The sequence below is a fragment of the Manis pentadactyla genome, chromosome 6 (assembly GCF_030020395.1).
Source record: "Manis pentadactyla isolate mManPen7 chromosome 6, mManPen7.hap1, whole genome shotgun sequence".
Taxonomy (NCBI): Eukaryota; Metazoa; Chordata; class Mammalia; order Pholidota; family Manidae; genus Manis; species Manis pentadactyla.
In genome coordinates this window covers 119,244,100-119,262,178 of record NC_080024.1, presented here as the reverse complement: position 1 = coordinate 119,262,178, position 18,079 = coordinate 119,244,100, and the positions used below count along the sequence as shown (strand labels likewise).

At 35.1% G+C, this 18,079-nt stretch overlaps 1 protein-coding gene across 3 annotated transcripts in view; it reads right to left on the bottom strand.

The window, feature by feature from the left end:
- Window positions 1-18,079, bottom strand: part of THOC1 (THO complex subunit 1) — a 58,244-nt gene that overhangs the window by 14,117 nt on the left and 26,048 nt on the right. For all 3 annotated transcript variants that reach the window (XM_036905810.2, XM_057504073.1, XM_057504074.1), the window contains exons 10-11: window positions 15,862-15,970; window positions 14,571-14,702 (exon numbers count right to left, since the gene is read on the bottom strand). In XM_036905810.2, the coding sequence (XP_036761705.2) occupies window positions 14,571-14,702; window positions 15,862-15,970 (241 nt within the window). The remainder of the gene's footprint in view (window positions 1-14,570; window positions 14,703-15,861; window positions 15,971-18,079) is intronic.

The window sequence follows — 18,079 nt, the reverse complement described above, 5'->3', positions numbered from 1 at the left end:
TTCCCTACTCCAAATGCATTTTATATTTTCTTCTAAATGTTCAAAAGTTTTGTTTTTCCCGTTTAGACCTTTTATTATTAAGGAATTGAGCCTTGCACATGTACTTTTTTTCCACGTGGATAAGAAGCTGTTCAAGCAACATTAAGAACAATCCTTCTTTTCCTAATTTCTAATGTAACCTCCTCTGTATATCAAACTTTTCTACAGTGTTTTCTATTGTTCCAGTTTTTTTCCCTTCTTTATACTTGTACTAATAATTATTAGAGCTTTACAGTTCTTAACATCTCATAGGGCAATTGTTCCTTCCTTCAAATATTTCTTAGTTACTTCTGGCTTTTTGCTTTTCCATAAAAACTTTAAGATCAACTTTTCAAGTTCCCTCAAAAACCCTGTTTGGATTTGATTCATGGGTCAAATTTATAGATACTTATTTATATTCAATTAAGTATATTTTCTAACTCTATACTACAAATTCAAATTCATAAAACTTTAAAGTTTGATCGTTATGTATGTTTCCTATAGGGTTTTTATTGATCCCCTTAATTTAGAGAAAATTTCCTTCTAATTTATTTTTGTAATGAATGTTAAGATTTTATTTGAAGAATTTTCTTGGCATCTGAGATGATCAGTTTTTACCTTAAAACCTTTCATCTGTTAATTTGGTTTCACATTAATCTTTCCTATGTTGAACCATATTTACATACCTGAGATGAATCCTATTTAGTTTCTATTTTTAAAAAAAAAGCCACATTTGATTTGTGAGTTAAAAAATTTTTTTTATCTCTACTCATGAGATTAATACATATATATATATTTTTTTCTTCTTCTGTCCTTACCAGGATTTTAATTACATTAATCTCATCTAAGGACCTGGGTTGCTTTCCCTTTTTTTTCTAATCTCTGGAAATTTTCATTTACAGTAAGAATCACCTGTTTTGAAGTGCTGATAATATGAACCTAAAAATACTTGGTCCTGCTGTCATTTGAAAGGTCCCATTTTGATGACTACTTCTTTAATAGCTATTGTATAAGTTAGGTTTTCTATTTTTTTGTGAGTTCATTTTGGTAATTAATTTTTTCTACATTAGATTTAAAAATTAGCAGTTACTATATCTTCTTGCATATTTTAAATATCTTTGATTTTCAATTATGTCCTTTTTTATTGCTAATACTGTTCACTGATAACTTTTCACTACTTTCCTTGGTCAGGCCTGCTCTCTAAATTGTTGTGAAAATCGTAAAATTTTTCTTTTCAAAGAAACAGCTTTTGGTTTTGCTGTATTCTTATGCTGATGTTTTATTTCAAAATTTGTGCTACTATTTACTTTTACTTTTCTTATTCTGTGCTTTCTCTAGTTTCTTAAATTCTCAATTCATTTGTTCCTCTCCCTTAAAATGTTTCATTAATGCATTTAAAGCTGTAATTTTCTCTTTATTTCTCACTTTAACATATAATACTTAAAGTTTTGCTGTATTATATCTTTGTAACAAATTTAGAATTTCCATTGTGGCTTCTTCTTTTAACTTCTGGGGACTGCTTTTCAAATTTTCACACATTTACTCCTTTTCATAGCTCTAATTTAATTTCCCTGTGGCCAGAGAATGTGTTTTGCATGATATGGAATCTTCCAAATTTGCTGAGACTTCTTTTATGACCTAGTACATCATCAGATTTGGCTCATGTTCCAAGTGTACTCAAAAAGAATGTATTACCTCTATTTGTTGTGTACAGTTTCCATATATAAGACATCAAGCTTAGTACGTTCATTATTCAAATCTACTATATATTTATTAATCTTGGTCTGCTCAATCCATAAGTAAATCAAGACTATTTTTATTATTCAAAACTTCCATATACTTAATAATCTTAAGAGTCTGCTCAACCCATCAGGTTTTGATGAAGGCACTTTTAGATATCCCACTTTTATGGTGGATCTGCCAACTTCTCATAATTTTACAAGTTTTTGCTTAATATATTTTGAGGATATGTTCTTAAGTGCATATAAGTTCATGGTATCTTCTTTGTAGCTTGTTCCTTTACTTTATAGTGTCCTTTATTCTACTTATTCTTTTTGTTTTAAATTCTATTTAATTGGTATTTATGAAGCTTTCTTTTTGTTGGTATTTTCCTGGTATGTTTGTAAACATAATATTTCCATCCTAATATTTCAACCTTCTCAAGTAGTTTTAAGTATATATCTTCTGTACATGCAAATTATTACACAATCCATATTCGATTTGTTAAATTTTTCTTGTGTTCTTTTCCACTTAAGTTTCAAGCTTTCTTCTTCCAATAATGCAACCCAATGGAATTACAAAGCTTAGCTATGCACCACACGTGAACTAGGAAGGGTAAGACTTAAGATACAGAACTCTTAAGGGAAAAAAAACCTGTTGCTTCCTGGAAGACAAAAATGCCAATCGCATCTAGTACGTAGGAAGCTGAGAACATCTGCATAAATGTGAATCTACGTTTTACTCTTGAGCTGTTAGTGAAGTAGGCTTCTACTGGCCTTATCCGAGTTGGTTTAGAATGTTTCCTTTCCTTGGAATAAAAGTGCTCCTGTATATTCTCTACTTTGCCTAATAATTTCTGATAAAAATAATCAATGCTAATATTAATAACTTAGCAATTTCTTCTGTTGATTGTTAGGCTATTTTTTTTTCTTTTGTGTGAAAGCCCACTGAATTGTGTGTCAGGGAGTACAGAACCCTGTGACAGTCTTTCTGATGCAAAAGAGGTGTGGCTGCAGGAGTTGCAAAATTCTCAAAGAAATGAGTATATATGTACAAAACTCTGATCAATGGCATGTCTTGAGAGATTTATAGAAAAGCATAAAATGTCAAGTGTACTACAGTTCCTTCTCAAACTGTTTAAAGGCACCACTAAGTTCTTACATAATCTTGGGAGAGCTGCTAAAACTCTCCTCAGACAATTAAGAAATCAAGCCAAAACTCCACACTGGGAGAAAATACAGGTTCCACAGTCATTATGTTTACAAACAGGGCCATGATTTAAACTTTTAATTTTTGCAAGTGAATTAGATGCTAAATTAGGGTTTAGAGGACTAAATTGTAAAATGGTTTCTTGGAATAGGTACCTTCCATCCTATTTAAGAATTACAAAACATTTGATTTCTGAGAAGAAAAATATATAACCAACTGTTATAAATACACATTTAAATAGTATTCCTATTTATTAATAATTTTTTATAAGCATTCTTTCAAAAAAAAGGGTTAAGATGGAAAATCTAGTTTTAGTTTAAGGATCTCAAGTGTCCCTGTTGAGTTACAAGATGAAGAAAGACAGGGCTGCTGAAAGAAAGGAGACTTCATTTGTCAGCCCTTCTTTAGTAAAAAGGTAACTTAAAGGTACAGTCACAAATAAAAAATTTTAAGAGTTTAAGAAACTCTTCTTTAAGACAGGTAATGACTCTATAGTAATAGAAATTACTCTGGCTAAAAACATAATAATGTTGGGTCTTTCATACTCTATCTTTGCTTTTATCTTTTCCTTATTAATTAACCTGTCTCCTTTGCCAGCTCTTTAAGACTTTGCCCTTCTTCAGAACTAGGCTCCAAATCTAGAGCCTACATTGGCAGCTGCCTTTTGTACCCTGATAGTCTTTAGATCTTTCCTATATGGCTGCTTGGTAGCACCACAGAATTTACTCTCTTAATATCCTTGTGTAACCAATCCTTGACTCACACAAGAAGGGATTCTAACAACAATAAAGAATGAAGAATACGCTCTACATTTTCCAATATGCTCAATGATATACTATTTAAAGAGCTGCCCTTTTTGCCAGGTCCAGAAAGTATAAGAGTATCACAATCAAGAGGGAAGCTCATGCCTCCCACCTCAAGGACCATTTCTGGTTAATTTGATTCATATAAAAACTGTCAATCATATGAAAAGGGTTTAGTTGTTGCTTTACCTTTTTAGACAGGTGGAAGCATACCCATATGCTAAAACTGACACAAGTGTCAGCAAAACATGTCAAACAAATTGCAAAGTTTGTAAAGCCCTAAAGATATCATACCTTCACTGTCCACAGAATTTGGATTCAGCAGATAGTTGATAGCAAAATAGAATTCTGAAAAATTAACTAACCTAACAGTTTGTACAAAATTCAGCTGAAGTGGCTAGACATATTGCCTACAGCTCACATGACAATAAGATAGACTTACAGTAAACAAAAAACTTGGTCTTTCTCCTCATGAAGTAATAATGGAAAGTCAACAGTTTATTACTTCCTCAGCAGCCACCAAAGGCTCACCACTGATGTGCTATATATAGGGTAGTATTAGGTTAATTCAAAGGCTGAATCAAGCCTGTCAAACCATTCTAATCTAATCTAATGTCTTTGAATTGGAGAAGCCCTATCAGTTGACTTGGATGGTGTCAAGACATAAGGCCCGATAACTGACTTACAACAAGGTTCATCAGTGGAAAACATTGTTCCAATTTTGCTGAGAAAAGCTGAGTGCTCATATGATTTTTAAAGTGGAAGGCTTTCCATCTTGGATCTATAAGAAAACATCAGTCCTACCCATTTAACAGCCTTTTGCTATTCATTTCTTTTTTCCTGGAGCACAGTGAGCAATGATCTAATTTCTATTTAAATTTCAGACCATGTGGACAACCTATACATAGGAACCTCATGGTAGAGTCCTGGAACTACCTAAAGGGCTGGCTCTATCTCTGGCTTGCAGACAAGGAAAACTCAAGCAGTGTTCTGTGCACAATGCAGAAATGGGGTAGAATGTTAACTGTCTTTTCCTCATGAGCAGGAATGTCCTAATGACCACCCTAGAATCAACGCTGCATTTGGTCACTAAGTCTCAACTGTAAGGGAAGAGGAGTTAGTATTCTGAGGGATAGGTGATGCTGATGTTTTAATTACTGGTACTGCACTCTTTTCTATGAGAGCTCAAAGATACAGGAATGCATTCCTTACACCATCATGTTAATACTCATGGTACTTAAACGTCTGCTTTTACATGCTATGTGGTGAAGGAAGAATCCCTGTAACACCAGTGCCTTTCATGGGGTCTGAAAAACTGGACAATTAGGGGTGAAATCCTATCTTAAAATTTCTGAGCATGACTCTGGACTAACCTTAAGGAACGGGTACTCGTCCACTAAAAACAAAAACAACCCCCTCCAGTATCTCAGCACCACATTTAGCCACTGATATCCCTGAATTATTCTGCTATGCAAGGGAACTGTATTTTTGTAAATTAATGTTTGCAAGGCAGAACAAAAAAGTGGCCCTTGGCAATTACAATGCCACTGTTTCCAGGGAAATTTCCCTCTTTAAGAAGGCATAATAGAAAAAAAAGCTTACAACGGATGGCGGAAAAGATGGCAGTGTGAGAAATGAGGCAGAAATTTCCTCTCAAAACCACATATAATATGAAAATATAGCAAATACAACTAATCAGAAAAGAGTGACCAGAAATATGATTGCACCAGTCAGCCTTCATCTGGAAAAAGAGAACATCTCATGGAAAAGAGATTATGAAGATGCAGAAGATCCAAAATCACTCAGACACTAGAGAGAGGGCTCAGTGAAACTGAAATCACCAATCTACCTGAAAAAAAATTCGAAATACAAGTCATAAGCATGCTAATGGAGCTACAGAAAAATATACAAGATCTAAGGGGCACATTCAAGAGAGATAGACACTTTGAAAAATACAGTAGCTGAAGTGAAACATACAATAGAGGGATTTAAGAGCAGATTATATGAAGTAGAGGAGATGGTAAATGGAATAGAAATTAGAGAACAGGAATACAAAGAAGTGAGGCAGAGAGAGAGAAAGGGTCTCTAGGAATGAAAGATTAAGAGAACTGTGTGACCAATCAAAATGAAACAATATTCACATTACAGAGGTACCAGAAAAAGAGAGAGAAAAAGGGATAGAAATTGTCTTTGAAGGAATAATTGCTGAAAACTTCCACAATCTGGGGAAGGAGATAGTCCCTCAGGCCATGGAAGTGCACAGATTTCCCAACACAGGGACCCAGGGGAGAAAATACCAAGACATATAATAATTAAAATGGCAAATATCAAGGAGAAGGTCAGAGAATTAAACAGAGACAGAAAAAAAGATCACCCACAAAGGAAAACCCATCAAGCTATCATCAAACTTTTCAGTGGAAACCTTACAGGCCAGAAGGGAGTGGCATGATATATTCAATGCAATGAAACAGAAAGACCTCGAACCAAGAATACAATACTTGGCAAGATTATCATTTAAATGTGAAGGAAGGATTAAACAATTTAAAGATAGCAAAAGTTGAGGGAATTTACCTCCCATAAACCATCTCGACAGTGTATTTTAAAGGGAGTGCTCTAGATGGAAGTGTTCCTAAGGCTAAATAGCTGTCACCAGAGGAAACAAAATGACAGTAAAGGAAGCAGACCAATTAATTACTAACCAATGCAGAATTAAATCAGGTAACTACAAACTCAGTCAAGAGATACAGAAAGAATATGGAATATGACACCTAACATATAAAGAAAGGAGGAGGAAGAAAAAGGAGGAAAACAAAAAAACCTTTAGACTGTGTTTGTAATAGCATACTAAGTGAGTTAAGTTAAATTTTTAGACAGTAAGGAAGTTACCCTTGAACCTGTGGTAACCATGAATCTAAAGTCTGCAATGGCAGTAAATACATACCTATCGATAATCACCCTAAAAGTAAATGGACTAAATGCACCAATCAAAAGACATAAGAGTTACAGAATGGATAAAAAAGCAAGACCCATCTATAAGCTGCCTACAAGAGACTCACTTCAAACCTGAAGATACACACCAACTAAAAGTTTCATGCAACTAATAGGGAGAAAAAAGCAGGACTTCTATCAGATAAAATTGACTTCAAAACATAGAAAGTCACAAGAGACAAAGAAGGACATTACATAATGATAAAGGAGTCAATCCAACAAGAGGATATAACCATTATAAATATATATGCACCCAACACAGGAGCACCTACATATGTGAAACAAATAGTAACAGAATTGAAGGGGGAAATAGAAGGCAATGCATTCATTTTAGGAGACTTCAAGACTCCACTCACAACAAAGGACAGATCAACCAGACAGAAAATAAGCAAGCAGACAGAGGCACTGAACAATGTATCAGAACAGATGGACGTAATGGACATCTACAGAACAGTCCATCCAAAAGCAACAGAATACATGCTTCTCAAATGCACAAGGAACAATTTCCAGAAAAGATCACATACTAGGCCACAAAAAGAGCCTGAGTAAATTCAAAAAGATAGAAATTGTACCAACTGACTTCTCAGATCACAAAGGTATGGAACTAGAAATAAATTATGTAAAGAAACCAACAGGCACACAAAAACATGGAGGCTTAACAACATACTCCTAAATAATCAATAGATCAATGACTAAATAAAAACAGAGATCAAGCAATAGATGGAGACAAATGAAAACAATAGCTCAATGCCCCAACTTCTGTGGGACGCAGCAAAGGCAGTTCTAAGAGGGAAGTATATAGCAATTTAGTCCTATCTCAAGAAAGAAGAACAATCCCAAATGAAGTCTAAATTCACAATTAATGAAACTGGAAAAAGAAGAACAAATGAGGCCCAAAGTCAGTAGAAGGAGGGAAAAAATAAAGACCAGAGAAGAAATAAAATTGAGAAGAACAAAACAAAGGAAAAAATTAATGAAACCAAGAGCTGGTTCTTTGAGAAAATAAAGTAGATAAAACCCTAGGCAGACTTATCAAGAAAAAAAGAGAGTCTACAAACATAAACAGAAATGAGAAAGGAAAAATCACTGTGGACACCACTGAAATACAAAGAATTATTAGAGAATACTATGAAAAATTATATGCTACCAAACTGGATAAGCTATAAGAAATGGACAACTTTCTAGAAAAATACAACCTTCTAAGACTGACCTAGGAAGAAACAGAAAATCTGAAACCTTCATGTTTCAGAAAATCATGTGAAACCTTCATAAGAATGTATATCAATTACCAGACCAATTACCAGCAATGAAATCGAACTGGTAATCAAAAAACTACCTAAGAACAAAACCCCCGGAACAGATGGCTTTACCACTGAATTTTACCAAACATTTTTTGAAGACCTAAATCCATCCTCCTTGAAGTTTTCCAAAAAGTAGAAGAGGAGGAAATACTTCCAGACTCATTCTATGACGCCAGCATTACTCTAATACCAAAACCAGGCAAGACACCACAAAAAAAGAAAATTACAGACCAATATCCCTGATAAACATAGATGCAAAAACACTCAACAAAGTACAAGCAAACCAAAGTAAAAAACACGTAAAAAAAAATCATACATCATGATAAAGTAGGATTTATTCCAGGGATGCAAGGATGGTACAATATTTGAAAATCCATCAACATCATCCACTTTATCAACAAAAAGGACAAAAATCACATGATCATCCCCATAGATGCTGAAAAAGCATTTGACAAAATTCAACACCCATTCATGATAAAAACTCTCAACAAAATGGGTACAGAGGGCAAGTACCTCAACATAATAAAGGCCACATATGACAAACCCACCTTCAATATCATACTTAACAGCGAAGGGATGAAAGCTTTTCCTCTAAGATAGGGAACAAGACAAGGATGCCCACTCTCCCCAGTTTTACTCAACGTCGTACTGGAGTTCTTAGCCATGGCAACCAGACAACACAAAGAAATAAAAGGCATTCAGATAGGCAAGGAACAAGTTAAACTGTCACTGTTTGCAGATAACATGATATTGTACACTAAAACTCTAAAGAATCCACTCCAAAACTACTAGAACTAATATCTGAATTGAGCAAAGTTGCAGGATACAAAATCAATACACGGAAATCTGTGGCAATCCTATATACTAACAATGAGCTAGTAGAAAGAGAAATCAGGAAAACAATTCCATTCACAATTGCATCAAAAAGAATAAAATACCTAGGAATAAACCTAACCAAGGAAGTGAAAGACCTATACACTGAAAACTACAAGACACTCATGAGAGAAATTAAAGATGATACCAGTAAATGGAAATCTATCCCATGCTCATGGATAGGAAAAATTGGTATCGTCAAAATGGTCATCTTGCCTAAAGCAATCTACAGATTTAATGCAATCCCTATCAGAATACCAAAGGCATTCTTCAACAAACTAGAACAAATAGTTCTAAAATTATATGGAACCACAAAAGAGCCCAAACAGCCAAAGCAATCCTGAGAAAGAACAACAGAGCTGGGGGGTTACACACCCTGACTTCAAGCTCCATTACAAAGCTACAGTAATCAAACCAATATGGTACTGGCACAAGAACAGACCCATGGATCAATGGAATAGAACAGAGAGTCCAGATATAAACCCACACATACATGGCCAATTAATATATGATAAAGGAGCCATGGCTATGCAATGGAGAAATGACATAGCTGGTGTTGACAAAACTGGATAGGTAAATTTAAGAGAATGAAACTGAATTACTGTCTAACGCCATACACAAATGAAAACTCGAAATGGATCAAAGACCTGAATGTAAGTCATGAAACCATAAAACTCTTTGAAGAAAATATAGGCAAAACTCTCTTGAATATAAACATGAGCATCTTTTTCATGAACGCATCTCCTCAGGCAAGGGAAACAAAAACAAAAATGAACAAACAAGACCACATCAACTAAAAAGCTTCTGTACAGCAAAGGACACCATCAGCAGAACAAAAAGGCATTCTACAGCATGGGAGAATATATTCGTAAATCAACATCCAAAATATATGAAGGGTACACGCCTCAACACCCAAAAAGCAAACAACCTGATAAAATAAATCAGCAGAGGACCTGAACAGACACTTCTCCATAGAGGAAATTCAGATGGTCAACAGCCACATGAAAGGATGCTCCACATCACTAATTATCAGGGAAATGCAAATTAAAACCACAATGAGATATCACCTCACACCAGTTAGGATGGCCAACACTGAAAAGACAAGGAACAAGAAATGCTGGTGAGGATGCGGAAAAAGGGGTACCCTCCTACACTGCTGGCAAGAATACAAATTAGTTCAACCATAGTGGGAAGCAGTATGGAGGTTCCTCAAAAAACTCAAAATAGAAATACCATTTGACCCAGGAATTCCACTCCTAGGAATTTACCTGAAGAAAACAAGTTCTCAGATTCAAAAAGACATATGCACCCCTATGTTTATTGCAGCACTATTTACAATAGTCAAGATATGGAAGCAACCTAAGTGTCCATCAGTAGAAGAATGGATAAAGAAGATTTGGTACATATACACAATGGAATATTATTCAGCCATAAGAAGAAAACAAATCCTACCATTTTCAACAACATGGCAGAGCTAGAGGGTATTATGCTCAGTGAAATAAGCCATGCAGTGAAATAAAAGTACCAAATGATTTCACTCATCTATGGAGTATAAGAACAAAGCAAAAACTAAAGGAACAAAACAGCAGCAGACTCACAGACTCCAAGAATGTACTAGCAGTTACCAAAGGGAAAGGGGTTGAGGAGGGTGGGTGGGAAAGGAGGGATAAGGGGATTAAAGAGAATTACAATTAGCACACATAATGTAGCAGGGTTGGGGGCATGGGGAAGGCAGTATAGGATAGAGAAGAGAGGTAGTGACTCTATAGCATCTTACTATGCTGATGGACAGTGACTGTAATGGGGTATGTGGTGGGGAGTTGATAATGGGGAATGTAGTAACCACAATGTTGCTCATGTGAAACCTTCATAAGAATGTATATCAATGATAACTTAAAGAAAAAAAGGTGTAATAGCTTACAAAGACACTTGTTTTATTCGTAGAACCTGTGCCTACCTGTCATTGCCATGAGTGACCTGTCTCTAACTATGAAGATTCTATCACTCTTGGTATGCATCATCTCTTGGTTTTCCCTAAGGAAAAGTCTGACCACATCCATGTTAGCAAAATGCAATGCTTCCACTTAATAACATTCCCATCTGATAGAATTACAGCAAATCTACATCTAGAAGAAGGTTGAAAGTACCATCAGACTGGCATGTATGGGATGACCTTTTCTGCAATCTTGGGATTTAAAACATTGTGTAAGTTATAAAGATGCTGGAAGCAGCAGAGCAGCAAAATTTATAAAAGTGTATACTTTTAATGCTATAGGTAATGCATTACAAATATTTTCACTAGTATACTGAATTGTAAACACTAGAAAAATATGCAGAATGTACAGGAAGAGTTCTTCTATAGATCTAAACTTAAGATAAAGTTGACAGCTGAAGAAACAAAACATTATATGCCTCACATTTTCTCTAACAATTCTCTAAGCTATTTTCCTTTTCCAAATTACAAAGTTTTAAGCTTCTCAAAGCTGCTTTTGTCTCCCTCATGATATTAACTAATGGAAATCCAGTACTTAACTTTGATTCCTAACTGCTGGTGGAAGCTCATAAAGAATTAGTGAAAGAGATGCTATTCAGAATGTCAGTTCTGATAAAGTGGCAAAAGGCTTGCTTACAATGGCACTGATCTTATACTCCAATGAGATTTCTCTGAAAATACAGAATCTTGGTGTTTTCTATAATTAAAACGTCCTTGGAAATGCTATTTGTACAAAAAAAATTTTTTTTAAGACATCCAGGGTTTTGAAATAGCTGTCAGGTCCTGAGGAATATAACCAGTAACTCCTAGAAGTATACAATACTTTTACTGGTTGTTTCACTTTGTAACGTTTTTGTCCCAACATTAGTTAGATACCCCAAGCCTTCGGAAAGATATATATCATTAGGAAGGTTCTTTGTTAAGCAAGAGCTCTGGAATTTTCTTTCTCCTTTCTACATAGAGTAAAATAAAAATTATGATAGCAGCAGACTCACAGACCCCACGAAAGGCCTAGTAGTTACCAATGGGGAGGTGTGGAGGGAAGGTGGGTGGGTAGGGAGGGAGAAGGGGATTGTGGGGTGTCATGATTGGTGGACATGGTGTGTGTGGAGTCACGGGGAAGACACTGTCTCAGAGAAGACAAATAGGGACCCTGTGGCATCTTACTACACTGATGGACAGTGACTGCAATGGGATATGGGGGGGGCACTTGATATAAGGGTGAATGTAATAACCACATTGTTTTTCTTGTGAAACCTTCATAAGAGTGTATGTCAATGATACCCTAATAAAAATTTTTTTTGAATTCTTCATTCAACCAAAGAGTTTTGTTTCATTTAAATTAATAGATATTTAAAAATCCAATCTGTAATCTAATTAAGTAAATGAAACCATTTACACTTGCTATTACTGCTATATTTGGACATACTTCTACTCGTTTTTGTTTTTCCTCCATTTCTACCATTTGTGTTTATTAAGTACTTGGTATTCCTTCCTGTCCCCTTTTTATCTCTTTGCCTTTTGAGGGCTAAGGTTGTTTCCTTTTGGTGGCTGCCCTTTTAATACACATAATGAAGCCTAAAGTTATTCAGTATTCCTTTCCTCCTCTAGAAGATTACAAGGGCTATATGTAGTATATGTCTAAATTACTTATAAACATGTTTCCCCCTCCCATACTGTTACTATCATCTAGTTTAAATACCATATCAAAATAATTTTAAACTCATTTATGACTTTTTATTCTTAAATAAATTTATTGTCATGTTTCATTTTTTTGCTGAACATTGCTTTCTGTATCCCACTCCTTTCTTGTGGGTTCAATTTCCTTCTTCCGGAAGAACATCCTTTAGTAGTTTTTCAAAATGATGGTCTTTGAGGGGTATGTTTTCCTGGCCTTCAAGTGAAAATGTCTTTTTTCATCCATAGTCTTGAATGCATTTAGCTGGGTATGAAATTCTGGATTTTTTTCCTCAGCACTTTAATATTTCTCCACTGTCTACTGGTATTGATACCTGTTTGAAATCTGCTAACAGTCAAACAGCTGTTCCCTTCTAGTATATTTGTTTCCTTTTTAAGTGGCTTTTAAGGTCTTCTCTTTATCCCTGCAGTTATAGCATGATATAACAAAGTATGGATTTATCTTTCTTTACCCTGGTTGGTACTTGTAGTATACTTTTAATCTAAGAACTTGAGACTGCCTTCAGATCTTCTCAATGTGTTTTTTCCACCATTTCCTCCATTTTGTTCTTTGGAAATCCTATTAGATACATGCTGGAATTTCTTAACCTATCATCCATTGTTCTTAACTGCTCTTTCATGTTAACAAAAAATTTGTCTCTTTGTTCTGCATTCTGTGTAAACATCTCATCATTATCTTCCATTCACTAGTTATCATCATCCATGTCCAAACTGTAGTTTAATTCTATATGCTCGCTTTGACTTTAATTATCATATTTTTCATTTTCAAGACTCCCAATTAGCTGTCATACTCAATCATTCTATTTCATTTCTGCCTGTTTCAGTTTCACAATTTCTTATTCATTCTTAATAGATGCTATATTATTAATTACCTTCCAGAACATATATTTTATGGTCTTGGGCTGTGTACCTGGAATAAATATATATATGTATCTCCCAATGGTTGATTTTTGTTAGTGATCTTTCTTAATACTGGATTTTCCCTTGTGTTTTAGAATTTTTATTTATCAGAGCTTTTTGAATGACAGACTTTTATTTTCTGATGCTTACTTTCCCTTCTTTCTCTCTGTAAATGCCATTTCCTGTCTACTAGTTTTATATTTGCTTTCATCAGGGCCCTTAGACCCAAGTCTGGAAAGTCCTATGATGAACTTTTGGAGCAGCTATTTCATGAGTATACTGGGGGTATCACATATCCAGTCACAAAGCAAGTAGAAGCTGTGTCTTTGTTGTCCCTGGATCTACAACCTCCTATGAAACTATAGCCCTTGGCAGAAGATTGGTATTTTTTCTTAGCTTCTTTTTCAAAAGTTCCACCCCAGTCCCTGGCTTTAAGAAGTGAATTTGGCTCTGGTCTCTGTCACTTGTAGCCAAACTCCAGGTGCCATCACCTGCTTGGGATACAGAATCCAACAGGCCTGAAGCTTTAGTTTCACTAACTACTTGCATTTCTTCTGGTCCATGAAGATATTTATCTTGCTTTTGGAAACCCAAGCATTGTCTTTTTGATTTTCTCTTTTAATAATTTACCTGTCATTGTTATGTGTTTGGAGCAAAGGGAGTGAGTTGAAACATAAACTCAATGTGCAACCTTGACTAGAAAACTTCATAATCACTTAGCATTATATTTGAACAAAATTTACTTACTGAACTGTATAAACAAGATTAAAAGGGACAAACTAATCACAAATATTTCATAAATGTAAGTTAAATCTAACTTGAGGTTCAAAATATATATATGTAGAAGTAAATTACATTTACTCTAAAATTAGTACAAAATAGACAATGCAGAACAACTTTCATTTTTGAAATTAGTCTTACTTCTGTGAGGAAGAATAGGGCTCTCAAACTAACATTCATCTGCTTTAATCAAAAGTAAGAAACATTTCTATTGAACTTAAGGATATCAGCTAAATAGGAAAAAAAGAACCACTTATTATTATGCTTAGTGAAAATGAAAGATGGTACCTTTTCACTTGTTAAAAACTTTGCAAAATATACATGCTCTCCTCCTGTTTTTAATTCTTCCATCTTTTTCCTTGAGGCCTGAGTATCATCTAATTTATAACTTTTAAAAACAGCTAGAACTTCTTCAGAATACTGCAAAGCAAAAAAATCAATTAGTTTTATTTGGCTTTGTTGTCCAATAATTTGTTTAGTCCTTTTCTGTATCAAAACACCCAGAATTTATTCCCAGCTAATCATATATGCACACTATAAAGTACATTAAACAAGAAGAATTATGATAGCAAAATGGGGCAAAACTATTTTGTATGAGATTTCACGGTATTGTAAAGTAGGAATAAACTCTCTACTCTTGAAGAAATGTGATTTTTCAATGCAGTTTGCATAAGGGATGAACAGAGAAACCAATGTTTTGAGGGTATATAGTAATTTATCAGTGCAATTAACTGTTTAACAAGCTGTGGAAACTCAACCATTTCTTATGCTAAAGACTGTGACCCAGTAAAACAATGATCCCAAATCCCAAGTAGTTGGGGGACAATTTCAGATGATTTCTCACTTACTACTTAATCTGAGAGTGGATAATGGAAAAAAAAAGATAGAAAATAAAAACTGAGAAAAAAAATAGCACATAACACACCATACTACTTTTAAGAGCTACCTATTTATCTTGGATTACAAAAAAAAAAGTACAACTGATCTTTAAGTTACCAAGACAAAGAAATGTAGACAAATTCTTATAAAATAAGGATTAGCAAATTTTACCTGTGAAGGGCCAGATAGGAAGCATGTTAGATTATGGTTTATCTGGTTTTAGTCACAACAATTCAAATCTGCCATTAGAGCACAAAAACAGCCACAGGTAATGCAGAAATGGTGGGTGCAGTTGTGTGCCATTATACTTTGTTTACAAAAAATGCAGTAGATTGGATTTGGCCCAAGGTCACAGTTTGCACTCTTGTTCTAATAAGATAGTTAAAATAATTTTATGCTAAGTAAAGACAGAATTTACTCTGTAAAAATTCATCAACTCATGTTGACAAAAGCATATTTAAAAAAAAAAGGCAAACCAAGGCTATAATTACTTTTAAATTCCCAAGTCATTTATAAACAACTCTATAAAATCAGTGGTTTAAATTGTAATTTACGATTTAGCTTCTGTGTATTATGAAACAGGCATAAAAATGTAAGAGGTAGGATTACGTAGCGAAAAGCAACCTGGACAAGAATCAAGTACTGGCTCTGCCATTAGTTCTAAAATACTGGGCTTCTGGTATTTTGAATGGCAACTCACCTTCAGAAATGTTTTCCATGAAACCTTCTCATAGCATTGCACAGGATTCCTGAAGTAATCCTGAAGTGACCAGAATTTTCGATACAAGTTGTAATCAATTGGAATGGAGCTAATAAAACAAATGATATATTATTAAATAAATCATTCAAATTCTTTTAGGAATATCTAAGTGCTCTTAAATTTTAGGTCACAAACCCTTTTGAGAAGCTGATTAGAGTTATGGTCTCTTTTGCCGAAAAGGTGCAAATTCATAAATATTTATGAAAACAATTTTGAGGAATTCATAGATGCCAACAGACCCACTTTATCTATAGTGGTGGAACTTCTGAATTTTGGCCAGATACTTGATTACTCAGAATTAAAGGCTGTATTTCCCGACCGAGCCTAGGTGTGGTCATGTGATTACATTCTAGCCAATCAGTTGGTAGTATGTACTACGTGCAGCTTTTGGGCCATGTACTACCACTTTCTTTTTTCCCTTTCTGCTGGCTAGAATGCAGACATGATGATGAGTCACCTGGGCTGTAGGAAAAAGAGCAAACACCAAAGGATGGTGGAACAAGAAGTCAGAAGGAACATGGGTTCCTAGACAATGCTGCTATGGAGTACTGCCCTACCAGCCATGCCGCCTGTCTCCAGACCTCTACATGAAAAACAAATTAACTTCTCTATTATCTAAGCTAATGTTAATTTGAATCTGCTGAAAAGCTACAGCCTTATATCCTTAACCAATACACTAAAAAATGTGAGTAGGAGATAACACATAAGGTACATACCAACTTAGTATTACAAAAATAAGCCCCTTCTTTAGTGTCTTTATTATGGCACTACAATTCAACTTCTAATTTGTCTGTTACAAATCTATAGTGTCAATACACATTTTTAAATTGACAAGCCATCATTATACTATAAAATGTTTTAACTTTAAAAATTAAACAATTGAGACTTTAAGAGATTATTATGTTTTTTTAAAACTACTTATTTATTTTTATTTTGGTATCATTAATGTACAATTACATGAGCAACATTATGGTTACTACACTGCCATTATCAAGTCCCCACCACATACCCCATTACAGACACTGTACATCAGCGTAGAAAGATACTATAGAATCACTACTTCTTTGTTACACTGCCTTCCATGTGCCCCTCCCCCACATGATGTGTGCTAATCATACTACCGTTTCCACCTTCACACCCATCCTCCCCAGTCCTTTGCGAACTGTTAGTCCATTCTTGGGTTCTGTGAGTCTGCTGCTGCTATGTTCCTTCGGCTTTTTTTTTTTTTTGTATCATTAACCTTTTGTATCATTCATGAGGAACATTATGTTTACTAGACACTGCCATCATCAAGTCCCCTCCACATACCCCATTACAGTCACTGTCCATAAGCGTAGTAAGATGCTATAGAATTATTACTTGTCTTCTCTGTGTTGTACAGCCCTCCCCGAGCACCCCCTCCACGGTACATTATGCCTCTAATTGTAGTGCCCCTTTATTTCCCCTTATCTGTCCCTTCTCACCCATCCTCCCCAGTCCCTTTCCCTTTGGTAACTGTTAGTCCATTCTTGGGTTCTGTAAGTCTGCTGCTGTTTTGTTCTTCAGTTTTTTTCTTTGTTCTTATACTCCACAGATGAGTGAAATCATTTGATACTTGTCTTTCTCCACCTGGTTTATTTCACTGAGCATAATACCCTCTAGCTCAATCCATATTGTTGCAAATGGTAGGATTTGTTTTCTCCTTATGGCTGAATAATATTCCATTGTGTATAGGTACCACATCTTCTTAATCGATTCATCTACTGATGGACACTTAGGTTGCTTCCATTTCTTGGCTATTGTAAATGGGTGCATCTGTCTTTTTCAAACTGGGCTGCTGCATTCTTAGGCAAATTCCTAGGAGTGGAATTCCTGGGTCAAATGGTATTTCTATTTTGAGTTTTTTGAGGAACCTCCATACAGCTTTCCACAATGGTTGAACTAGCAAACATTCCCACCAGCTATGTAGGAGGGTTCACCTTTCTCCATATCCTCGCCAACATTTGTTATTGTTTGTCTTTTGGATGGTGGCCGTCCTCACCGGTGTGAGGTGATGTTTCATTGTGGTTGTAATTTGCATTTCTTTGATGATTAGTGATGTGGAGCATCTTTTCATGTGCCTGTTGGCCATCTGAATTTCTTCTTTGTAGAACTGTCTGTTCAGCTCCTCTGACCATTT